Source organism: Pseudorca crassidens, chromosome 19 (assembly GCF_039906515.1).
Source record: "Pseudorca crassidens isolate mPseCra1 chromosome 19, mPseCra1.hap1, whole genome shotgun sequence".
Classification (NCBI taxonomy): domain Eukaryota; kingdom Metazoa; phylum Chordata; class Mammalia; order Artiodactyla; family Delphinidae; genus Pseudorca; species Pseudorca crassidens.
This window is the reverse complement of record NC_090314.1, coordinates 41,764,172-41,790,382: the sequence shown is the minus strand read 5'-3', so window position 1 is coordinate 41,790,382 and position 26,211 is coordinate 41,764,172. Positions and strand designations below refer to the sequence as shown.

The 26,211-nt window shown below is 35.8% G+C and overlaps 1 protein-coding gene across 1 annotated transcript in view; it reads right to left on the bottom strand.

The window, feature by feature from the left end:
• SKAP1 (src kinase associated phosphoprotein 1) overlaps positions 1-26,211 on the bottom strand; it is a 276,280-nt gene that overhangs the window by 189,142 nt on the left and 60,927 nt on the right. The window contains exons 3-4 of the mRNA XM_067717226.1: positions 24,469-24,494; positions 9,479-9,595 (exon numbers count right to left, since the gene is read on the bottom strand). Of these exons, the coding sequence (XP_067573327.1) occupies positions 9,479-9,595; positions 24,469-24,494 (143 nt within the window). The remainder of the gene's footprint in view (positions 1-9,478; positions 9,596-24,468; positions 24,495-26,211) is intronic.

The following is a 26,211-nucleotide window of genomic DNA, read 5'->3' as shown; positions in this document are numbered from 1 at the left end:
GGGAATTATTCAGTCTCGGAAGATGGTACAGAAAAGAGCAACGGCCTGAAACTAAGGAAGGAAAAGTTTAGGTTAGACATGAAGAATAAATTAGTAATAATAGTTGGGTGGGAAATATGTCCTGCAAAGGAAGAATATAGAGCATAATGGCTATATTTGATAATTAATTAAATGAGATATTAGTAAGAATGATGTGACTTCATCAGAAGGGCTAGATTAGATAACTCAAGTGATTTTTTTCCCTAAACTGTGACAATCTCTAGGCCCAACTATGTTCTTGGGCGTTCATAAATGTCTTACAATGATGATAATGGTCATTTGTAGAAAGGAGCACTCATGATCCCAGTTAACCCTATGCTTTTTTTTTTTTTTTTTGCGGTACGCGGGCCTCTCACTGTTGTGGCCTCTCCCATTGCGGAGCACAGGCTCCGGACGCGCAGGCTCAGTGGCCATGGCTCACGGGTCCAGCCGCTCTGCGGCACGTGGGATCCTCCCGGACTGGGGCACGAACCCGTGTCCCCTGCATTGGCAGGCGGACTCTCAATCACCGCGCCACCAGGGAAGCCCCAACGCTATGCTTTTTTGATTAAAACAAAATCTGGAGTATTATTATGAAATAACGTAATTGCGAAATTAACTATGACAATGATGTTTATTTCTTAGAGCATTCCATTAAAATATACCATACCATATAAGCTATATCCTAACAGCTCATAGAAATGGGTCTGCAAATAATTGGCTAAAGGCTTCTGTAAGTGAAAACTTTCCATGAAGGAACAACTCCCCTATAAATCCCAATTTTACAAGTCAGAGAAACCACTTTGTATAATCTTTCTTTCCCACTAGGCTAATGTATCTGGGTTAAAGCTACTTAGGACCTAACATAAAAAAGACTGTCACTCAAAGTCAGAAAGTCAGTGTAGACCATAAGTGTAATTATAGCTTGTGAATTCAACAATCTTCCCCTAGTAGACAATAATATTCTAGATTAACAGGTTTCAGCATTGTTTTAAACAGCATTACTAACATTTAGTTTTCACTTGAAAAGTCAGAGTTCTATGATAAAGCAAAAGAATTTATGGCTAGTAGAAAAACAAAGATCACCAAAGCATGAAGAAATGGCTAAAAATATATATATATATATATAAAGCATAATATATATTAAGTATAAATTTATACTTATATAAATTAAGTATATGTATCTATATACTTGGCCTGAAAGTTTTATGCTTAAACAAAATTCCTTCACATTTAAGTGAATATTAAACTTTGAGATAAAAATGGTCAGTGGCTTTGGGGCTTGAAGAAGGATGATCTGCCTCTGACTCATTTATATATCAATCAGATAAATATACTACATTAGCAACCAAACCACTGTATATCATTTTACCACCACTGTAATGACCACACTAACAACTTCAGTAATCATATTCTAGGGCTTTCATATTACCATTACACTCACTGACTAGTTTAGAATTTGGAGAGAAACAAAGAATACTTGAGGCAATATGAAAAAGCTTAATCTCATCAGCCAAATCACTCACTTAAAAATCAACTATTTGCATTTAAAGATGGCCACCGTTACTTCACTACTAATTATAGTGGAAGCTCAAAAACTGTTTGACCTTTCAAAGAATGGACTTTTGCTCATATTCCCAGTCTGGAAAAGATTTCTAAAAACACTTTGGCTACAGCACAGGCCAAATCTTATCTTGACTTTCTTCCAAACCACTGCAAGTCCAACCAGTTGTTTTTTTTTCTGAAAACTCTGTCCCTGAAAATCAGCCCTTGTGATTATGTACCATATATTTTATAGTGGGGGTGTCTAGTCTTCTCTCTTCAGCTAGATTATTTGCTCACTAAGGAAAGGAATCACATCTTATTTCTTTTTGTATCCTCCGCACAGCCTCTAAACTCATGATTGAATAAAGGTATTCAATAACTAACTCTTTATTGGCAGTATATTAAAATCTATAACATGGACAAAAAGGCCAAAAAAGATAATGAATTAGTTCTGTGTCAATTCAATAACTAATTGTATGCTGTTCACAGTTATAATTGTTAGCTTTATGGAGCCCTTTGAAATTCTTTATAAAATATAGTGCTTCCAAATCATCCTGGGAAGAAGAAAAGAACATACATAGGCCAGAGAGACACACATGTCTGAAGGACTTAACTGAAACTTGTGAGAAATAGCTTAAGGCCCACAGTCAGGCAAAGCTATTTGGGTCTGCACTGAAAAGCATGCTGAGATCATGCAGGGGAGGGGAGGTACATAGTATGGGTCAGGGGAGGCCACAGCCAGGTCCTGGTTTCTGTACTGGTTCTGTCTTGCTGACCATAAGACCAGGCACTCAGCCTTTTTAAAAATGTAGTTTCCTCTTTGGTAAAACAGAGATTAGATCAGGTGATTACCAAGTCTCTTCCATCTCTAAAATGCCATGGTTTTAATGTTAAAGCATGGGTTAAATTTGCAAGGAGTTTTTCCTAGTGAAAGAAGCATTATGTAAGATATCCAACCATCAACACACGTGAAAGTGCTTTACTGAGCACTGGACAGAACATTAGAGTTTAAACACGCACCAACAGCCCAACATGCTGGGCTGAAGAATGAAAAATGGGTAGTTCATAGACAGATAATTGTTATTGTTTTCTTATTCTTCACAAAACATGTATAATCCTTGGTAATCATTTGTTTAAGTTATATAAATTACTGTCAACTTTGATACCTAGTTTGTCATCTTCATCTGTGATTTATACCAGACTATATAAACGACATGATGTCTTAGATCTAATAAGACATTTATCTTCATGAAGGAGGCCACTGCAATCCTGAGTGACAGCTTACTTACCCTTATCACAGTTAACTCACCATTGAGTCCTTAATTTCTCCCAATGATCTGAAATCTGATGGACTCACCTGGAGCCAACAGAAACTTGTTCAGAAATCTACCATGCTCATGAAAGTATGTGTTTTACAGTAGGAATTTGTTCTTTGGCCCTCAAAACACAGACATGGAAATCAGTTTTGTGTTCCACAGTGTGTACTCTAAACACATGGATATAACTTCTGTTAGGGGTGACAGGAGTCATGTGCCTTTATTAAAGAAAAATATACCTGCATGCAACGAAGATGAAAGCAAGTGTCTGAAGAATAAAAAGAAAATGAGATAAATGCTTGTTTGAATGTATGTATGTTTATTTACATAATCATATATGGAGAGGGACTATCTGAGTCACTTTCGTTATCTCCATATAATAGAATAAAAAGGAATTAACAACTCTAAATATGTTCATATAGTTTGTGTAATTTAAGAAAAATACACACGAAGAAAGTAATGGGCTTGACCCTGTCAGTGAGAAGGAAGCAAATGGTTTGCTGTTTTTAAGCCATTAACTCTTTCAACCTACCAGGGTACCAATGACTGAGCCTGCAATAGGTTTTTAACATTCCAAGTAAAGCAGCCATAAAACACACGCATTTTCCTCCAAAGCTGTCAGCAGCATTCAGCCTATGGTTTACCTGATCAGAGAGGTCACTTACTACTAATCACTGCACCATTAATTCACATACCTCTGTAAACACTGTAAGAAGTACAGTTTATTTATTCTGTGAAACAATATAATTTATACAGTAAAATCAGGCCTTATACACAACTCATAGCAATGGGGTCTCAAACTGGCTTGTGAACAAACATTTTTTATCCTCATTGAATACAAACTCTATCAGGGGTGCTATGAGTAGACTTAGATGGCAAAACTAGCTTAATTAGCAGAAGTTCTAGCGATAGGATTTCAGCTCAATAAGAGGAAACCTTTTAAAATAATTAGACCTCTTTATAAGTATCTAAAACATGACCTTGAGAATGTAAAACAAAACAGGGAAAAAATGGATAAATCTACAACTATAATTGGAAATTTTAACACAAGCTTTCCAGCAGATAAAAGGAAAGCTAGGATACAAAAGATCTGAAGAACATTATTTACAAGTATAGAAATAGTTAAGAGTGTATTCAATGAATGCTTCAGAATGCACATAGCCCATAAGCACAAACTATTACTAGGCGACAAAAGAAGTCTCAATAAAGTCTAAAGAATATAAATAGCATATATTATGTTTTTAGGCTCTTACATAATAAAATTAGAAAAATAAAAATAAATAAAGCAGATTTAGAAACTAAAACAAAACAAATCAAAACAAAAACCAGGAAGAAACACACAAAAACGCTTCTAAATAACACATAGGTTAAAAAGGGTATCAAAAGAAATTACAAAATACTTAGAATGGAATTATGAATTATAATGAAATTAGTACATATCAAATTTTGCACGATGCAGTTAAAGCAGTTTTTAGAGGATAATTACCTTTGAACACATTTATTTTTAAATAAACATTATATTCGGTGAAATAAAAGCAATAAGAGAATGATACATAAAGCCCATAAGAGTGGGTGTTTCAGAAGTCAAACAACCAGCTAATCAGAGGTCTTCAAAAAGCAGCAGCTTTGGAATCTACTGGAATCCTACCCCCACCCACTACCTCCCATAGATTAGGCATGTCATCCTTGCCAATTCATTTAATTTCTTTATCTGTAAAATGGGGATAACAGTTCCTTCCTCTCTGAGCTGGTTTGAGAATTAAATGAGATAATCCACGAAAAGCACTTAGTACAGCATAGTAAGTGCTCAATAAATTGCTCCTGTTACTAGATGACCATCATCTTTTCCAGCTCTCAGACTCTAAGATTCTAATTTTGGTACAAAGAAACTTAAGACAAGCATGAATTCCAGCCACAAAAATCTAATCAATAAATTAAACTTTCATTTTAATTTCAGAATAATAAAAGTTTTGTTTAAAATATATTCTTCTTTCCCTCAGAGAAGATATTAAAATAATTTCTTATTCCTGTTTTTATTATTATAGAAATAAAACACACAACGATCAACAAAAGCTAGTCTGTTATTCATAATATTAAATTCAAAACTGACTTCTATTTCAGAACCAAGTTGAAAGCAGAGAAATGTTTTTAAAAAGTGCTAAAAATAAAGCCATAAAAAACTGATTCTCTTTATTTTCAAAATATTCTGTTTTTTAATGTATCTTTCAGAAAAGGCATGGAGTTGTAAATGGCCACTACTGGTACATTAACAGGTCTAAAATTTCTTTTAAATCAAGTAGCATTTAATAAGTTGGTCAATAAAGGCTCTTCATTTATCACAGGTCTTTACTTTTCCAATTCTATTTTTTATTTTGCTGGAGAATAAGAACGTTTTCTAACCTTTAAACATCCCGATGTAAAAATAAATTATAAAAACATTCTTTCTCACTTCTTCCCAGACATATCTGCCCAATACCATTCATTACCTTTTCTTTAATTAGAATGTAATAATACATGATACATAATACAATATTATAGATTTTAGGTTTCTTCCCTTATAAAATAATTTTATTTTTTCCTTTTCTTCGAGAAGGAGTTACTATACCCTTTTATAGAACAATCATTTTCCCTAACCCATCTTTAAAAAATGTATGTACATGGGGGTTCTTCATAATACTAATGAAATAAATTTATAGACACATTAAAATATATTGTACATTTTGGATGATGAAAGCAATCAGATCTTGAGCTTCAGAGTTGGCTGGCTTTTGTATAGTTATTGTACTGAATGTTTCATACTAAATTTTTTTCCTTCAATATGGTAGAAACAATGCCTTCCTAAGTCTATAAATCTAAATATTATTACTTGTTAGCAAGTTTTCACTCCTAATGATGGGGTTATGCTCTTATTTGTAGGTGTCTCTCCATAGGCTATAGCCTGACATTCTGAGACTGACAGCACTTACTAAGGAAGCAGAGAAGGAATTGTGATTAGGTAGCAACATGCTCTCATTTTTATGCATGGTTTAGCTTGTAACCTTGGTTTTTATTTTATGCAGTGCACCTGGCCAGGTTTCTATATTCTTCTAGAGCTCTTTGTAGTTTTCACAAAAGCGTGACCCAAACACGACATGTACCATGGTTACTGCTTCTCATCACTGGAGTTATGGGCAAATGGGTCAGACTGTGTGTCCTTGCATTGCTGTTCGTTTAGGACACTGCTCTGGCTAGAGGTGGAAAGCAACAAAGCTGAAATATTTTAACAGTGGCCTTTCATTTTTATAATAAAAATAAAAATTCCAAAAGTCTAAAATAATGTCACCACAAAGAAAATTTTAGAAAAATCTTTTCTTCCTAAAGGATCACCCTAGCTGTCTCATCAGCAAGTGAAGACACTGACTTTATATTTGTCCATTTGTCAACTTGTTAATAGTGTGTTTTCCCAATGAGACGGACAGCTCCATGAGGGCAGGGACTGTGTTTGACTTTTTACTGCCTATTTCACTAACAGCTTAGCACAGTGCCTTGCTATTACCTTATAATCTCTAAATAAGTTTTTGTTAAAATAATGAATAAATAGCATATCAAGTATTACTGTTCTCCATAATGGTGCAAACTAGTTAAATAGGATATAAAGTTTACTTAAAATTTTAACATCTTTATAAGCTTCTCTTTAATTTCACAGGAAATGTACATATCTTTATTTTTCAGGGAAAGGAAACAAACATTTATTGTGCCTATTATGCATCAGGCACTCAGGCACTGTGCTAGATTCAATGCTTTGCAGCAACTCATATTTAAACATTATCTCATCATCCTACAGTCAAATTTTTAACACAAACAAGTCTATTCCTACCTCTACCATTGACAGTGTCACTTTGGGAATTCTGTTAACTTGTACGCACAGAACTGAAAATAAAAATCTATTAAGTAAAAATACTATTGGGGAACTATTATGGAACAAAGTTTCCACTATGGAATTTTCCAGGTAATAGGTTTACCTCTTTCAACACTAATTACTTTCTTTAATTTCAACTATTTTTAATGAAAATATTTTAAACATACTATGTGTATCTATACAGTCTTAACCAAAATATCTGGAATATGAATACATCTTTTTTTCTTTTCGGTACGCGGGCCTCTCCCATTGCGGAGCACAGGCTCTGGACGCGCAGGCTCAGCGGCCATGGCTCACGGGCCCAGCTGCTACATGGCCTGTGGGATCTTCCGGGACCGGGGCACGAACCCATGTCCCCTGCATCGGCAGGTGGACTCTCAACCACTGCGCCACCAGGGAAGCCCTCATCTTTTTTGATAACTTAGATAAGGATAGTGGTAAGGATAGCAGAGTGGTTATGAGCAGAGGTTCTAGAACAAGACTGTGTAGACATAAATCCTGGTAACACTACTTACTAGCTATTCGATCTTAGATAAGTTAACTTCCCTAGGTCTCAGTTTGTAAGTTAACTTCCCTAGGTCTCAGTTTCCTTATCTGTAAATTGAGGATAATTCTAATACCTACTTCTTAGGGCTGTTCTGAGGATTAAATGATGATAAGTGCAAAGTACTTAGAACACAAATGCAACGTATATAGTAAGTGCTCAATAAAGGCTAGCTAAAAGTTTTACCTTATTAAGGTACTGAGCTCTTAGGGGAGAGTTTGGGTCATTTCTCTCTCCAGTACAATATGGCCCCAGGCTACTATGTTATTTTAGCTCTTATATAAATTTTGTGGGAATCCCCTGGTGGTCCAGTGGTTGGAACTCCACACTTTCACTGTTGAGGGCACAGGTTCGATCCCTGGTGGGGGAACTAAGATCTCACAAGCCATGTGGTACAGCCAAAAAAAAAAAAAAAAGTTTTATTTATAGATTTTGTTTTCTATAACAAATTTTAATTGTTTTCGTGTTTCTTTCCTCAATGTTATTTGTTAATTGATGCCTTTACAGTACTTTTTCTTCTAATTGGATGCTTCACTCTACTGTGTGGTCTGAGAAATCAAAACACTGTAATGGTTAGACATTTGTAAGAAGAGGAATCCCCAGTGAGGGCCTCAGAGGCTTTTCCAGGAGTAAGGTACATAAATGTTAACCTGGGACTCAGGAACATCTATTTTCACTTAGAGGTCTTTCTGGCTTACTTATTGTGTTCTCAGCTGTGTTTGGGAAAGTTGGAAATACCAAATAAGTGACCTATGCATTAATGAGGTACTATTGTTCTAATTCTGTCAAGCATTAGATTGATCAAAAACAAATGAAAGGTTGATTTTTTTTAAATGTTTTGCACTGTTAATTTTCTATAATTATTAATCAGCTACCAATGTAATTATTAAGCTTTCAATCCAAACAATGTTTTTACCTGAACCAATATACAGATCTCACATTAAGGCCCAATTTCTAAAACTTGGGTATTACTAATTGTGCTAGTACACAAAGCTCAAGCAAAATACACTGTTTCTGTGTGACTGAATCCATAGTTCTCATTTGGTGGTTATCAATTCAATGAAAGGGAGAAAATATGAATCACTGAAAGGGCCAAATGAAATAAGAATTAGTGATAAATTAGAAAGAGAAGGGAAGGTAGGGATTACGAACACTTGGAAAATGCCAAAGTTGGAGGGAAATTTGGAAGAAAAATAAATAGAAAGATCACAGACTAATAAAGAAAAATAAGGAATAATTTACCAACTTTACTCCCAATCCCTAAGTGAATAATAAGCTTTCAATTTAATATTCAGTTTAGTAGCATTTCTACCTCCCCCCCCCCCACACTGCAAAGGCACAAGAGAGACTTTGATAAGATAAGTGTGTATCAGTGATGATCAAACCTTCTGGTCAAGCGGCCAAATGCCAGAAGAGGCACTGTGAACCTCCCACCCCTGGAATAGCTGAGCCTGAGCCAGAAACTGGCAGCCACCACGCCAAAACTTTTATATTCATGTATCTTAAAAATTCATATATATTTTCATTCCACTCTGTTACATAGCAATGTGTTTCTAATATAATGTTTATAAGGGTTGAATTATTTAACTCTTCCCATTCCCAAATCTTCAAATAAAATTGATGCTCCAGGAAGATTTGCATTATGGTTCTTGTGGCTTTCCCTTCCCCTTGAGCAACACCAATATGGTCAGACGTATGTGAAAGCATGGGTAAAAATGATATCTTATTATAATATGATAAGCTCAAGGGTCTCAAATAATCCACAATAAATCAATAAACTAATAATCATTAAATGAAAGCTCTAATTCTCATGAAACTCAGTGAAGCTAAAAAATCTGAAAGAATGGTAAGATGGGCTCTGCAATCTTAAAATGCCCTCTTAGCTTTTCAGCTACCGTTCTTATAGAAAGATCAATAATGATGTCTTCCCGCTCCAATATGGAATTAGTGTTTCCCTAAGTACATTAACTTCAGAACTATTGAATTACTAGGAGGATCAGCACTATAATGAAACAAATAATTGTTCTTTGCGAACTAGTGTTTACCAACACAGAGAACCTTCTGAAGGCTGCTGGATTGAAAATGACCAAAGGCAAAGACCCCAGGACAAAAAGCATAAAAGTATGGTTATCCTAAAGCCAGAAAGATGACACTCACCCTCATCCTGATAATCTGACAAAAACGGTGCATCTGATGTGAGAGAAGGGCCATGAGTTCCACTGTGATTATCATCAGAGCTGTCCTGTCCAAGGTAATTTTCAGCTTGGTCTCCCCCTGAGGGACAAAAAAAGAAAAAAGGTCGTACTTTTGACATCTTTATAAAAGTCTTTGTAGATTCCTTCTGGTATTCACCAAAAAATATGTATATTTTACTTGATGGACGTGGCCACTATCCATTAACACAGGAGAAACATAAATAAATTCAAGAACCAACCTACCTGGATGGGAAATTTTCCATTCGGCTAACTAACTAGAACTTAGAAACTGTTAGCTTAAAATGAGGAGAACTGTTGCCACAGAAAGAAACTTCTCCATCACACTTAAAATGAAAACATAGCTATATAAATATCCCATTAATTACAACCTTTACCCTGAATGCCTCTATTTCCAAATGAAATAGAATAAATTACATAAAGGGTTAAACTTCTATACATAATATAATGTAGCAAGGTCAATATTCTTTCCTTTTTTGAAAAATAAGAGAAGTAAAATTAGAAGCTGCACTATTCCAATTTCAATCGCTACTTGTTTTGCAATCTTAAGGAAGTTCTCTTTACAATTCTCGTTTACAGCCTATGCAGCCAAGCTCTTAGGAATTCCAAAAGCCCTATGAAGGTAATATTTGTTCTGTAAAATGGCTTCGATGAAAGGCAATATATATACAATACCGAGTTATGCAATTAAAACAATGCTAATCTCTTTTGGGTGTTTTCAACATACACTGGATTATATTTTGTAGAAGTGGCCCATGCTATTGTGATACTTTAAAAGGTTTAAAGGAAGATGTTAGCTCATTCAGAAACCAGAAGATAAGGCTATGCACTGCAAATGGCTTTCCTTAAAATTCCCCAAACAGAGGTACAGTCTGCTGATAAAAGGACACCAACAGCTGCTCAGTTCATTTCACAAACTTGAAAAGAGGATTTTCAACTGAATTTAATATTATCTCAGATACTAATTTCCAAAGGAAATCGGCAGTGCTAATCTCAGTAAACACTGTAGAGTTTTGGCCCTGGATTTCAACTAGGGAGCAGTGAAACCAAACAACAACCTACATAGAATCTGAATTGCCTCACTTTAAAGGTTTATTTCCTACAATTAAACTAGAAGGATAGGGAGTATATAAAATGATTAAAAGCGAATCACGGTAGCCTTCTCGTTCCATAAATTAGATGATCATATCTAGACTCTTCTACATACGCTCAATGGTAGGTAGATGTCCATAACTGAGTTGAACACCTGCAGATAGAGGACTTTAAAAATAAACCATGGAGTTTATTGTGGAGAATAAAAGTAAAATTAAAAAAACAAACAACCTCACACAACAGTCACTGGTTGGAATCAAAAGAAATGCTCTCTACTTTACTAGGTTACTTGATCAAGACACAAAGCTTATAGTTCTGCTGAAGTACCACTGTGAAATTTCTATTATAAGCAGAAAAATTCTCAAATACTGAACGGAGGGTTAACATACTCAAATTTCTTTTTAAAACATCTTTATTGGAGTATAATTGCTTCACAATGGTGTGTTAGTTTCTGCTGTATAACGAAGTGAATCAGCTATACGTATACATATATCCCCATATCCCCTCCCTCTTGCGTCTCCCTCCCACCCTCCCTATCCCACTTAACACCACTGCAAATCTACTGAAATTATTTTATCAAGACAATCTAAATGGACTGCCTGGCAGGTAACCCAAAAGTGAGCTGTGAGGTTAAAGGAATTTAAAATTTCTGAGCCAAACCAAAATCCATTAAAAAAAAGTAGTAGTTTGGGTTGCCAAGCAAAATTAAACACTTGTAGGATATACTGAGTATTATTTATCAGCTATCACTTTAGACTCAAAGTTTTCTGCATGCTTCAAAAATTTGACAAATTTACTCTTAGATATTTTAGCAGTCCAGGCTTTTTTTTTTTTTTTAAGCAAATAAGGAGGGGCTTTGTTTTATTTCGTGATTTTTTTTTTTTTTTTTTTGCGGTACACGGGCCTCTCACTGTTGTGGCCTCTCCCGTTGTGGAGCACAGGCTCCGGACGCGCAGGCTCAGCGGCCATGGCTCACGGGCCCAGCCGCTCCGCAGCATGTGGGATCTTCCCGGACCGGGGCACGAACCCGTGTCCCCTGCACCGGCAGGCGGACTCTCAACCACTGCGCCACCAGGGAAGCCCTGTTGTTGTTTTTAATGAACTTTTAAATTTTCAAATAGTTTTAGATTTATTATAAGTATTGCAAAGACAGTACAAAGAGATCCTATATACTGTTCAACCAGTTTTCCCAATGTTAGCTTCTTACATAACTAGTGTATACTTGTCAAAACCAAGAAATTAGCATTGGTACATTGCTATTAACTAAACTACAGACTTTACTTGGATTTCACCAGTTTTTCTACTAATTTCCTTTTTCTGTCCCAGGATCCAATCCAGTTACGTTTAGGGCTTCCATTTTTAAAGTCTTATCCAAAATACCTGCCATCTGATTTACTAACATCAGATGGAAAAGTCACTTCCATGTGATTCCTATGGTATCTAAATATAGTTACCCAAGGTGGGCTTTTAACAGCTACCTCTGTGCTAAATGCAAGACCATGACTCCATAAAGCATACGACAAAGGTATCCAACTCAATGCAGCATAAACAGAGCCTAGGTCAGTACTAAAAATGGTTGCAAAGGGGGAAACATTTAAAAATATGTTTTACATCCAAGTGTAATTAGTTCCCGGTGATGGAAATGTTGCTATAAGTGTTTTCAGTGTCTTATCAAGTGGCCCAACTCCCTTGGGCACACACAGAAAAAAAGCCTGTGACACTGTATAAATAGACACTCCCGTGTAATTAAAATGATTACAGCTACTCAAGATGCATGGGTGAAAAATTTTATGGAAGAACCAGCAATTACTGTGGTCATTTTGGATTTGTTGAAGTTTAGAACATCATTTTTCCTTAAAACATAATCTCAAGTGATCTCTGGTTTCATCTATGGATCTTATAATCGCAGTTCCAAGTGGCCACAACCATAGTCCAGTGGGATCAGACATAAATGATCACAAAATATAGTGACAGACATTTCCACTCAGCAGCTCTACAATTAGGGCTTAGAATTCCATCTGCTCTGAGTGGCTTTCTCACAAGCAAGACCCCTTGCCACTAGAGACACACTTTCCCATTGCAACTTGCTCAGAATCAATATATTTCTATCCAGATATATATACTAACACACAATATCGCCATTAATCACATCCACTACCTCCAGTCCCTTCCTTTTGTATTTCTAAACAAGATCTGGGGGAACTATATCAAGGGTTCACCTGCTATTAGCTGGTCGTTTGCTCCTCTATCCTAAGTGTCATAAGAATTGGGTACTAGATACACCCCTTAGTATATTCAGTGGCAGATTCTCCATTGAATATCATGCTGAGGGGCCTACAAGGAGGATGATTTCTCTATTGTTCTTTCCTTAGAGTCAAACTCAATTTCATTCATGCTCCATAGAGTGATAAGTTGGGAATTTCTGAGGGTTGGAGCAGAAAGATAAAGCAGCTTTGTGTCAGGTGTAAGGTAATTATTTGCTAGGGTTTCTGTGCTATTTGTTTTTTTCTGTGTTTTCATTAACAGCTAATGAGTTTTCTCCCTTAATTCTGAAACAATAGCTTAGCCACTAGAAGTTGGCTTTTTCTGTCATGGATTCAACCAGCTGTTGCTGCTTCATAAACTTTATGGAGAAGTGAATTAAACTGCTAAAAACTTTCATTTCCTAATTCAATTCCGAACAAAACAGGGGGGAAAATGAACCATGATGATGTTCCCCTTGTAACTATTTTGACTCAGAGCAAACCCATCTGATTCTGAACTTGCAGGTACTTTTTAGGGACAAAAACAGGCCATAATGATGATTTTACTTAGAAATGAGAAAAAAATGAAAAAAAGACAGAAAGCAGTTTAAGCATACAAAATAAGAATAACAAATAGATAAAACATATAAATATATGTTTGCTTATTCAATTTGTAAAGGATCAATGTGGTTTTTTGTTAGTATGAAGTCATCAACACTTTTCTTCTAATTAATTATAAGCTATATTGTAAACACTTTATTCACATCTGCAACCAACTGTTTACATGGCATGGCTGAAAATTTTCTAGGGTTTGCTATTACTTCACCAAGTTATCTTTGGATAATATAAGGAAATTTAAATTAATGTAAAATTGTCTGCTTTTTCTTTGTTTTTGTTTTTATTGCTGCCATTAGAAGGGAACACATGACTTCTGACTCTATTTAATATTTAAGAACCCATGAGACACAAAGCTCCTTCTTTAAACTAATAAATCCTAAATAAAATGCTATAAATAAAGGTCCCTGATCCAAATCCAGGTAGTTTTCATGCTTGATAGCATGAATATTGCCAGATTTTCATGGACCAATTTCCTAGTAGTGCAGTTTCCAAAGCTGAACTAAGGTAAGATTAGTAAAACTGCAGCTTATTATTCCTTATTATAACCATTCATCTAAGTTATTGAATATAACACCAATCTAAGAAATATACTGAGTACATATGTGAAATGTTATTCACATGTAAACACAGTATGGAGCACATTTGTAACACCAAAGCTAAAGTTCTGTCAACACTTCCTTTATAAATTAGATAACCATTTTGCACATACTCATGCATTAGAAAATGTATGGCGTTTCCCACAGAACATGTTAGAGGCTTCACCGATTTCTAAATATCCATTTGGATTTGCGTGGTTAGTTCTTGTGATTAATCCATGTATAGTGAAGGTCTCAAATTCTTCTCTGTTCTAGAGAGTCTGACTTCTTGCCCATCTTTTTTTTTTGTCTCCTACACCTAGCCATAACTCAATGTATAAATATTCTTTTTTTTCCCAAGGCCCTGGCAGTGAGTATAATAGTACTGAATGTCATTAAGTCTACAGAACAAATGATGGGCCAGGCAAAGAAAGTTTCCACTTATCATTCTTCTGAAAATTTGCTCTAACTAGATCTTGAATGTACAAGAAATAAGTTGAGCTTATGACTCAGTTTTTAGCTTAGGATACTGTTTACTAATTGTATAATCACGCAAAGAGTAACAGACTTCTTAAGAACCTTTAGGGATCTCATTTGCAGAGACAGCACAGTCTAAATGATAAGAAATGAAATCAAATTGATTGGATGCTTAGAGCACAATCACTACAACACCTGTGAATTCAACAACAAAAAGGGCAGCATAGTTTAATAATATTTCCAAAATGAATTACATCTTTCAGTGGTGAGCTGGACAGGAAAATGCCCAGGGGAGCCAATGGAAAAGTTCATTTTTTCTCCCTCCTTTAAAAAAAAAAAAAAAAGATCATTTATGATGCAGTTTTTCATTTTGACCAGTAGGGTGGGCTGCAGTGTGTAGCATCACCCTAGTTCCTCAAAAAAGGAAAAAAAAAGGTAGCCACTGTGTGAATCCCCCTGCTCCTTCCCCTCCCCTCCGCAGGAAAATGCTGAGATTTTTAACCCTTCTTAAGTTTCACATAAAGGCATAACTTCTGGACATTAACAAACTGGAGGGCTGACAGCAACAAATATAAGCCAGATAATTGTATATGTGACAACGCACACTTCATAAAGCAAATTACAGCCTGTCAGCCATCATTCCGGCTTTACAGTAACACATTCCATTTACCACTGTTATTGTTCAACTGCTACTAAAATGGAACCTGCTGAGTTAGAATATTTCCAATAGTAGTATGATTTTGACAGAATTCAAAACATGTAAACCTAGGTATTTGGTAGTATGTAGATAAATACACTGTAAAATGAATGCATTTATTATATGGCAACCAGGCAATCTTAACCTGGAATTATTAGTTCATCATTCTGTTTTCCACTGTATTCTCAGTGTTTAAGTCTTACTATGAAGCTATTCAACTGAATTTTCAACATGTTTTGACTTACAGGAGAAAGCAGCTATAGTAATAATAAAAATACAATAGCTTACTAAGCTCTTACCGGTTATAGGCTTTAGGTCAAGACTCTTTATGTCCTATCTCATTTAATCCTCAAAATAATCCTGTGATATATTATTAATTATATATTATTAACCCAAAGTTTCAGATAAAGAAATTGAGACACAGAGATTAAACAACTTGCCCAAAGTCATACAAGTGACTCATAAGTGGCAGTGCCAGGATTTGACACCACCTTGTCTGATTGCTAAGCTCTTGTTCTAATCCACTGAGCTGTACAGTCTCCAAATCTGCATGCTTTATAAATGACAATCATTACTCAAAGGCAAAGCATACTGAATGGCAGCCAGTGACTTGAATTTATGGCATGTGCTATTAATTAGTATTTTTTCATTTCAGTAAGGTAATGAACTATAATCAAAAGTATAAATTATTATAAGCAGTAGGAATACTGTAGTCACATTAGGCATGGAACTAATAGAGAAAGTCAAATGTGGTCAATGATTTGGTCAAGAAGGAGCTGGTCCAATTCATAGGTTCAAATGTACTATACTAGCATTGTTGCAGTGATTTTTTAAAAATACCACTTTTTAGCATGAAACTCATGCTAACAAAATTTAACACAACACTTTGGGTTTAGTCAGATCAATATGTTGAATTTTTTTCCAGCACATTCTGTGTGATTTTATTGGCTCCTGGGTATTTTGATGCTGCTTCATAGAAAGTGAGCCAACATGTTCTGCACCCAAATATAGCTTTGACCTGGCCTAGTTGTAGAATGCATTTCCTTTCTGGCACCATCATGCTTAAGTCTCACAGTAGGAAAATGCTTCAAAAATATGTAATTAGCCAGGAATGCAGCAATTTTATTACTATTGGTTTATCTTTCTCTTCCACTCTTTTTCTTTCTCCCAAACAACAAATTGTAGTAGGCCTTAGCACCCACTTCCTGTCCTGATGCATACTAGGATCTATCATATCCCAATCAGTTTACATTACTTCTTCTTGAGAGAAACTATAAGGCCAGTTGGATTCCAATATCTTCTGCTAAAGAAGAATGGGACGACATGATCTACAGGCTACAGGTAGATATAAGAAAAGTTTTTACAAAAGATCAAGAAGTAAAAGTAAAACGACATATAATAAAGAGTGGATTATGGGTAAGATAAGCAGGCCTGAAAATGTGAAACAGCTTTTAACATACTGAAGAAAAAGTGGGTTTTCTTTGTGAGTAATATAGACCTCCAATACCACTAAAGCTGGAATGGCAAAGGGTGACAAGATTTGGCCTCCCCGTGCCCCACGCATAGGAACTCCTGTTCACGTATGAAAACAACACGTGTGTTAACGACAACATCAACAACCAAAACCTCTCACCATCAACAGTTCTGTTCAATGTTGGTCCCTTTTGGAACAGAAGTTTCACATGGAAAAGTATCTCCTTATATTTAAAATTTATTTTTCCTTCTTTATTGGGGTACCACTAACAAGGAAACTGCACTAATCTTAAGGAAAGTAAGTGGTATCACTTTGTACGTTTAGGAAAATACCTTTTAGAGATGAACTATGATCAAGAACTTTCTAAGCTGGCAAGTGTGTGTTAAGATTGGTTCTTCCACTCTTTGCCTCACAAGAGTTAGCAGTGATTGGAATCTTTATTATCTTTATTTTACACATCATATAAATCCCCTTGTACATAACTTAACAGTTCCTTTACTGTTTTAGTAGGACAGAGCCCAGTAAACAATAACTATTAAATGAGTTTCCAAGAGAAGTATGTGCTGATGGGAAGCACAGTGAAATGCTTTGTAACAGAATTGGGCTTAACCATCACCTTTTTTAGTCTCCAAATATCAAACAAATTCACTGGGTTTCAAGTCTAAGGGCTTATTCACAAAGAGTTTTAAGCAGAAACACCCAAAATTTTGTATTCAAATTAACCAGACATTTCTCTCAATACTTTGTGTCCAACACATGAAAATTCATTAGAGGCACAATTCTTGAGGTAAATTAATTCTTATGCCAAGATTCTATGTTCAGGAACTGTACTCTTTACCTGATTTTTTGTATTGGTCCAGGAATAATTCTATCTAAAAGAAACAGTTTATAAGTTTTTTTCCTCAACAAAAGTTTCCAGCCTAATCGAATAAACTTAAAGCAGTAATTAATTTATCAATTACTTTATTTTCTTTGCCATCTACATAATGACAAGGGTCAGAAGTTCTATGAACTTTTAATTAGCACATATGGAAAAAAGAAAGACTAAGATAGGGCAAAAAAGGTATTCTTTATCATTACCATGGGTATTATATGATGCTGTTTTATTATTTATTTTAAAATTCACTTATAAGTGCTAAGTTAACTCAACACACCTACTGGTTCCCAAACACAAAACAACAGAGAATGCTGCTATTTTATATCATCATCAGGATCTTGCCTATAAATTCATATATAAAAATAAATAAGAAGGAAAAAGAATGAATGGGTATAAACTACCAAATTATGAATATACTGAAAAAAAGCTACCGTGTTAAATCAAGTTTTTTTGGTACGCTTCTTTTTCGTCCCGGTTTTATTGATATGTAATTAACATATTTTATTAGTTTTAGATGTACAGCATAGTGATTTAATACACGTATATATTGAGAAGAATTTTTTGGATTTTCCATATCCTTTAATGAATTGAAAATATATTAACAGAAAAGACTCCCCCCTCCAAGACTGTAAGTTTAGTCAACATCCATCACCTCACATAGCTACAATTTTTTTCTTATGATGAGAACTTTTAAGATCTACTCTCTTAGCAACTTTCAAATACACAATACAATACTGTTAACTACAGTAAGCTTTATTAAATAAAAAAGTTAAGTGTGCCCAGAGCAAAAATTTCAAACATTGTAAGAAGGCATGTAATAATGAAAGCTCATCTTCCCTCCCTTCTCTTGGTTCTTCTCTCCAGGAGCAACCATTGTTATGTTTCTTGGGTATTCCATGAATTTTCTATCTAAATGTAAGAAGTGTCTGTGAGGGCAGTATGTCTTTTTTTAAAACAAATGGTAGCATCTGTCCTGTTCTGTATCCTGCTTTTCCTCCTAATTATTTATCTTGGAGGTTGCTTCATATCAGCACAAATAGATTCATCTCGCTTTTATTTTAACTAACTTTTAGTCAAAAAAAAATAATTCATGCAAATGGTGGAAATTCAAATAGTACCAAAAGATATAAATAATGAAGATTCTCTCTGTACTCACACTGATACCCCCCTCAACAGGACTACCACTGTTAGATTCATGTATATTCTTCCAAAAATAGCCTACACACACACAAAAAGCAAGCACACGTACACGCATGTGTGTACACTGTACACAGTACACTGTCCAAATTGCCCTCTTCATTTAACAATATGCCTTGGAGACAGCTCCATGATACACATATATATTCCTTTAATCTCTATGCAGCACTCCATTAAATGCATGTAACATAATTTTTTTAACTAGTCCCCTATTGCTGAACATTTAGGCTGTTTGGAGTCTTTGCTATTCCAAACAATGCTACAAATGAACATCCTTGTGTATAATATATTGTGTAGGGAATACAGAAGGCAGCAGCGTCTGATTCAAATGATTTCTTCTTTTGCCTGCATGAAAGTCAGTTCTTTTTCTTATGTCTCAAGATCTTATATCCTAGGATAGGACATTTACAAAGGACATAAAAATCTTAGAAAATTTTAATGTTAAAAAGAAAAAAAGTTAGTTCTTTTATTTTTTAAAAAAAACTCTCTTTGACAGTAGTTGCCAAACAGTGCATTAATTTTAAAATGCATCATTGCATTATTCCACTCTTTAAAAAACCCAACCAGTAGATGTATAGGAAGTAAAATATTTGAAAAGGTATCAAAGTCAGTAATTAATTTCAAAAACAGTGTGTGTGTATATGTCTACCTTCTACAGATTAATTTGTATAAAATGTAGCAAATAAATAAAGGGGGAAAAGGTCCAAAGGAAGTCAAGTCACAAAAGCAGCTGTCAAGATTGTTGATGCTAAAAGTTTGGGCTAAAGCCAAAGGCAGGAGCATTCGTCCTGTGTACATTTCCCCCTATTAAATCCCCAAAAGACATGGAAAACATTCTGGAAGATTTCTTTTTAAAAAGTAGTATAGGTTAGGATATTCTAGGTTCATAACCAACACTTGTGTTTATAAAATATTAGCATTCCAGGAATAGTGATAGAAAGATACTTAACAGTAAATTACAAATATTGTAAATTCAGACTTTTTCTTACATTTGCAAACACGTCATAAATTTTGGCTGTGTTTCTTTGTGTAAATCCTACTTATGACTGCGCTAAAACCTTTTGGCATGAAGGCAAAGAGTATTTTCATAAATAAAACAGTAAAATCACTGTACACTCCATTAATTCAAAAACACTTCTCTTCAACTTCAAAGGGAAACCTTTCTATCCTTTTTTTAGTGCTAAGATGGTGTTTCTTTGCTGCTTTAATGGCTTGCTTCTTGTAGTTGTCATAACTACATGCTCCAAGTATGTGATAGTAAGAGACGAGAAGGTGACATCTATGCTTCGATTCAACATGCCTCAGACGTTACAGAGCAATAGGCTCATAAATCTAACCTCCAAAGTGCCTACTAATAAAAAGTCTGCACACATCCTTTAAATGCAAAATCTCACAAATATACACATGGTGAGTTAAATGGCCCTACACCAGGATTAAGCTGGAATGGATGAATTTTATGGAAAGATATGTGAAATATATATTACCCAAGTTCCACACATGGATTTACTTGCAGAATCCTACTTTGAAACATAAACATAATACTTGCTACCACTTCAGGAAGTGCCTACCAAGTGGCAAGCACTCCTCATGAGTTCATCATCTCATTAAAATTCATTACAACTCACAATAAGTGCAAAGTAGATATTATTAGCAAGATTTTGTAGATGAGGAGGTTATGTAACTTGTCATAGCTCACAAAGCTTGTTAGTAGAAGAGCTGGGATTCGAATTCAGGTCTGATTTCAAAGCTCATGCTCTTTCCTTCACAAAACACTAAACTTGAAAAAAACCTTTTTTTTTTTTAAAATTGGGATATAGTTGCTTTACAATGTTGTGTTAGTTTCTGTTGTCCAGCGAAGTGAATCAGCTATATGTATACATATATCCCCTCATTTTCGGATTTCCTTCCCATTTAGGTCACCACAGAGAAGGTAAAACTAATATTGTTGTTTAGAAATTCGACTAATATCGTGTTTTGAATATCTGATTGCCGAAATGGTAAAAGTTCCATGGCAAAGATTCCAATGAATTTTCTTTGTAACTTTAAGTGAATTTAAGTAGAGAAAAAGTTCTCAAAGTAAGCAGGACTTGAATTATCAAAGGAATCTCAATCTTATTAAAAAATAAAAAGCCTTTCCCATGTTTTACAATTGTACTTGAGCCCATTAAAAGAACCCTTTCATTTACGTTCTTTCTACATTAAAGTAATAAATTATTTGGATTATATATATATTTTTTCCTGTTTCATTATTTTTAAATGAACTTCACTCAGGAAGTTGACAGTAGACCAATAAGACAATTTAGGTGAAAATATGAGGGAAAGAATTACCAACAACACAACCATAAACAGAAACTACACCATGTCCAGGTACCGTGCTAGGGCTTAAACATATTACTACCAGTCCTCATGACAACCCTGCAATGAGACAGTAAAATACAGCAACGAAGATATTGGGCTCTGGAACTATTAATGAGCATGTCGTTTCTTATTGGGGTGATGAAAACGTTCTGAAATTAGATAATGGTTATGGTTGCACAACTCGGTGATCAGACTAAAAACCACTGATGGGCACTTATAAAGGGTGAATTTTTTGGCATGTGAATTATATCTCAATAAAGCTGCTATTTTTTCTAAAAAGAGTATATACTATGAAGTCAGACTGACCAAGTTAGAATCCTTGAGGGGAATGGTCTTGAGCAATTCTCTTAACTACTCTATGCCTCAGTACCCACATCTATCAAATGGGTATATTAACAGTACCTATTTCATAGGGCTGTTCTAAGGGTTAAATAAGATAATGCATGTAAAGTACTTAGCACAATGTCTGGCACATCCTCATTTTATAGATAAGGAAGCCAGGGTTCATAGAAATGAAGCAACTTACTAAGTTCACATAACCTTTAGCTAAATGGTACAGGTGAGATTTGAGCTCAGGTCTGTCAGCCCTCAATGTCCATGTTCTTTCTACCATGCCATGTTTCTTCTCCAGAACAGGGACAAAACTCTCCCTAATACTATTCAATGATCACTCCTCCATCACATTAAACCTGGGATTGAATGGAATGATGGATAAGAAACATTTTGCTGGAAATCCTTCTCTAGGTCTAGGCAGTCCCCTCTCCCAAGCATCTTTCTTTAAAGGTTACCTTTGCCGCACATTATGACAACTCATCACTTATATAAGCAGATGTTTAAATGTGTGCTAATAAAGAGATTAATAAATAAGAGATCTTTTATAATTAAGGACTATTTTCCTTCTGGGCACCAGGCTCTGGTCCAAATATCCTGAAGAACACAAATGTGTATTTAGGCAAATGAACAGAGTTAATCAAATTCATCCCATCATCTTCCTGCACAAGGATCCTGCCATAGATAAAAATGCTAGGAAAGTATGGGGCCACCATTTCTGTCCTTTCTCACTTTCTTCCCAATACTACCTAGTCTTCCAGGGCTCTTAAAATCCTCCTGCCATCTCTTCTCCTTCTTACATATTCCTATTCTTTTCATAATTCTAAATTGTCCTGTAGTACCTTATATAGACCTGCTACTGCTCTCACCCACCCTACATTTCAAAAGCAAACAATCTGCTAAGATCTGCTCAGAAGGGCCAGGTAAAAGATACTCCTTCCTCTTCTATCCCCAGAAAATGTCTTAGGGGGAGGAGCAAAGCTGGGGGCAAGACACATAAATATGGGTTTTACTATTTGATCTTTCCTTACATTTACTTCCAAATGAGCGAAGAATTTGCTACAGATATCCAATCATTGTCAAGAAGTAAATTTAGTTTTCTGCTCTAAATAAACTCTTTTCAATTGTCCCCTTGGCTGCTCTACCTCTGCTCTCTTTCTAAGAGAGATAGACTGTGTAGAAGTTGCCCTATGATGGAAGATGACTACAGTACCACTATTAGAAGAATTTGGTAAGATGTGTCCTTTGTCTTTTTAGCGCCACACAGTCCCTTGTGTTAAGCTCCAAAATTATTTTCTCTTCTCAACACATTACTATACCACATCTCTGACACTAATTCTTCATTTCTCCTTTAGGTAAGAAATTCTACCTTCACAGTTCCATTCATTTCTGCCAGTTCACATTCATGTTCTGCCCCCTGTGGATTTTGGTTAACATCTGTTAAACACTGAACTATAGGGCCATTCCTTGAATAACATATTTCACATTTTGCAAAGCAAACTGCCACATTATTACATAAAATTCTCCATTCTCAATCTATGTTTTCAGCCATAAATGCTTCAGGACAGTGAGATATATAGTAACACTATATCACATTATTTAAAATATTATAAATGCTATGACTTTAATTTACAAGAGTTTAAAAGCTTTAAAAGTTTTTTTATTCCTTAAAATTTGCTTTTTTTTAAATTTTTTTTTTCGGTACGTGGGCCTCTCATTGTTGTGGCCTCTCCCATTGCGGAGCACAGGCTCCGGACATGCAGCCTCAGCGGCCATGGCTCATGGGCTCATGGGCTCAGCCGCTCCGTGGCATGTGGGATGTGGGATGTGGGATCTTCCCGGACCGGGGCACGAACCAGTGTCCCCCGCATCGGCAGGCGGACTCTCAACCACTGCGCCACCAGGGAAGCCCTAAAACTTGCTTTTAAAGAAAACCTTATATAGACTTGAAAGAATGAGCTAGGAAAATTTAAACTTTAATAAAATTCGTATCATTACTCACAGTTTGAATTTTTTAAGGTATTACTGCTCACTGAGACTGGATACACTGACAATGTTGAGAATAAAAAATGTTGGAAAAGTTTGCAATTGGTTAAAAAATGTTATAGAGCAAAATAGTTCATAAAGCTATTTTAGATTTTCAAGTTTAATCTAAAACTCTCTGTGATTTTCTGAGAAGATAAAAAACTCCCATTTATAACAAGTTGAGATAATTAATATTCCGAATGATGTTTCTGACATTCTCAACCAGTGTACTAAAAATAAAGAATGCATATACTTTAAAGACAACCCCTCAAACTGAATTCAGAAAAAAATTTCAATTTTGAACCTTTTAAAAATGTGCTCTATTCCTTTTTTTTTTTTCAATTTTGCACACAGCTGTCTGTTGTACTTTTTAGAATCATGCCAGATGCTGGGTTTATCCAGCAAAAGCAGGAAAACAATGGTTTGAAAGCAATTAGAGGCACTGAGGCTGCAGTGAGGCTCATATTAAAATGTGATAACACTGTTCTAGTGGGAATTTCAACGCTACTCCATTTCTGACATTTTCCTGTTGCCAGACAGGCGGCCTGTGTAGAAGAGCACTATGATCGAGGAGGTAACACACTGGAATTTATTTCTGGAGCAAACGAAGGATTAGCTGAGTTGGGGCCCTCCCAAGGCTTTTATTATGGACTCGGCCACCATTTTATTTGAATGCCAGTGGATCCTGTTGGCATCTAACTAAGGTCAAGGAATAAAAGCATATTAAAGCTTTGGTCCTATAAAATAATCTAGCACTAACCCATTCAGAAGGCAGAAGTATCAGGGCCCCTTGTTGCTAAAAAGCAGGGCAGGGGGGCCCAGCAGTGTGAAGGTTAATTAAACACTCCACTAACTTTCCTCAGAAATGGCTGATGCCACTCTATGGAGAAGCTTATTTAGAAGATGCAGAAGTAAACAATACCATCTACACATTTTTAGTATAAAACCATAAACGGTCAGAGAGGACTCACCTTGGGGTTGAAAATTCCAAAAGTACCTGAAATAAAAGGAAAAAGAATGGAGATGAGCCAAACTTGTATTTCTCAATCTTGGTTGGCATATGGTAGCTATAGCACCCAGTCCAAAAAGCTTCCTAAATAGTCAGTAACTAGCCAAAGGCACTACCTACTCTACGAAAAACCAAAGGGCTGTCCCTGAGATTCGAAAGATACTTAAAGGCTTGAAAGGGACATTTAACTCGTTATACTACCTTATGTAAGCTTGACTTGAGAGCTGGAAAGGTCCTAAAATGTTACCTAACCATGGTCCAGGGTTTCTCATAAGGAGCTCTGCAGGCTTTGAGCAAGAAAACGCCTTGTTGTGACAACCTGTCCTGTGTATTACAAGACAATCAGCATCACTGGTCCTGGGCACCAAAAACCAGTGGCACCCCCAGTTGTTATGACAACTAAAACACCCCCCCAACACACCCCCAAATACCTTCTAGCCTAAATTCTTAATTTTACAGGTGAAGTGTGACAACTGATTCAAGGTTACTTAATGTTTTAGTGTCTGAGCCAAGACTGGGGCTCTTGCAGTCCACTCTGTCATTCTATCTCTCTTTTATTTTGAGAAATGATCGGCAAAACCGACAACCCTTGAAGTCTTAAACCAAATGAAATGGCAGTAGCAGCAAGGATCGTCTGTAAGTCACTTATTTGAAATCTAAATTGCTTTCCCCCGACAGAAGCGATGCTGTATACAGTGGCTACCCACAGAAGCCTATCTCACTTTGGATTCCATTTCCTCCCGCCTTCACAGGGACCTTACATGATTCTATATCGATTTTCTCTTGTATAAATTCAACCTCTTCCTCTCAGTGTGGCCCTATCCATAAGCATTTATGATCATAGAAAAATAAAGCAAACCTTCCCTCACCCCCTTCATATCCCTCCATCTGCTGTCCTTTTCCCTTCACATCACAGTGAAATTTTCAAAAGTGTTGTCATAGTTTCTCCTTATTTCCTCACCTCCCACTCACTCCTCATCAGACTCCAATCTTGCTTACAGTCACCACACATGAATTCTTGCTATGAACATAGTGACCTCTATGTCTCTAAATAGAAAGAAAATTTTTCTATCCTCATCTTGACTTCCCAGGAGTGTACATGTGTAAAAAAGCATTTTTCCCTAAGGAGAGAGTCCACAGCTTTTATCAAATTCTTAAAAAGATTCATAATCCAAAAAAAGATTAGGAAAACGGTAATACATTGGTGATAATGGTGTGTCTTCCAGTACATACATGACTGAAATAAGGTGTGGCTACTTTAGGGAGGAACACCAGCCCAGTGAGCACCTAGGTTATTTCTTTATAAGATAAAAATTCAGAAAATGGAGAGGAAGGAGATATGCGGGGAGTGTGTTGCCATAATCTAGAGGTGAATTTGTGGGAAATAAGCAGAGTTGAGGAAGAGAAGGTGAAGAAACCTTGCGATTGACTTTTCTTGTTCCTGTTCTTTCTCAGAACAGTTCTGGGCTAGCAATCAGGTAAAGGAATGTAAGATGCTTGGGTTAGAGGGCAGGGAAAGTTCAGAACAGCTTTGACATCTTCAGTGGAAAAGGGGAGAGGGGATAAGAAAAAGATGGGTGGGAAATGTAAAGGTGCAACGTCTGGGGGAAAGGGCATCCATGTTGAGTTAAGGGCATATGTAAGTTGAAACTGTCTGTAACTTAAATAATTTGTTTATATTAGTATGATGGGTTAATCTCCACCT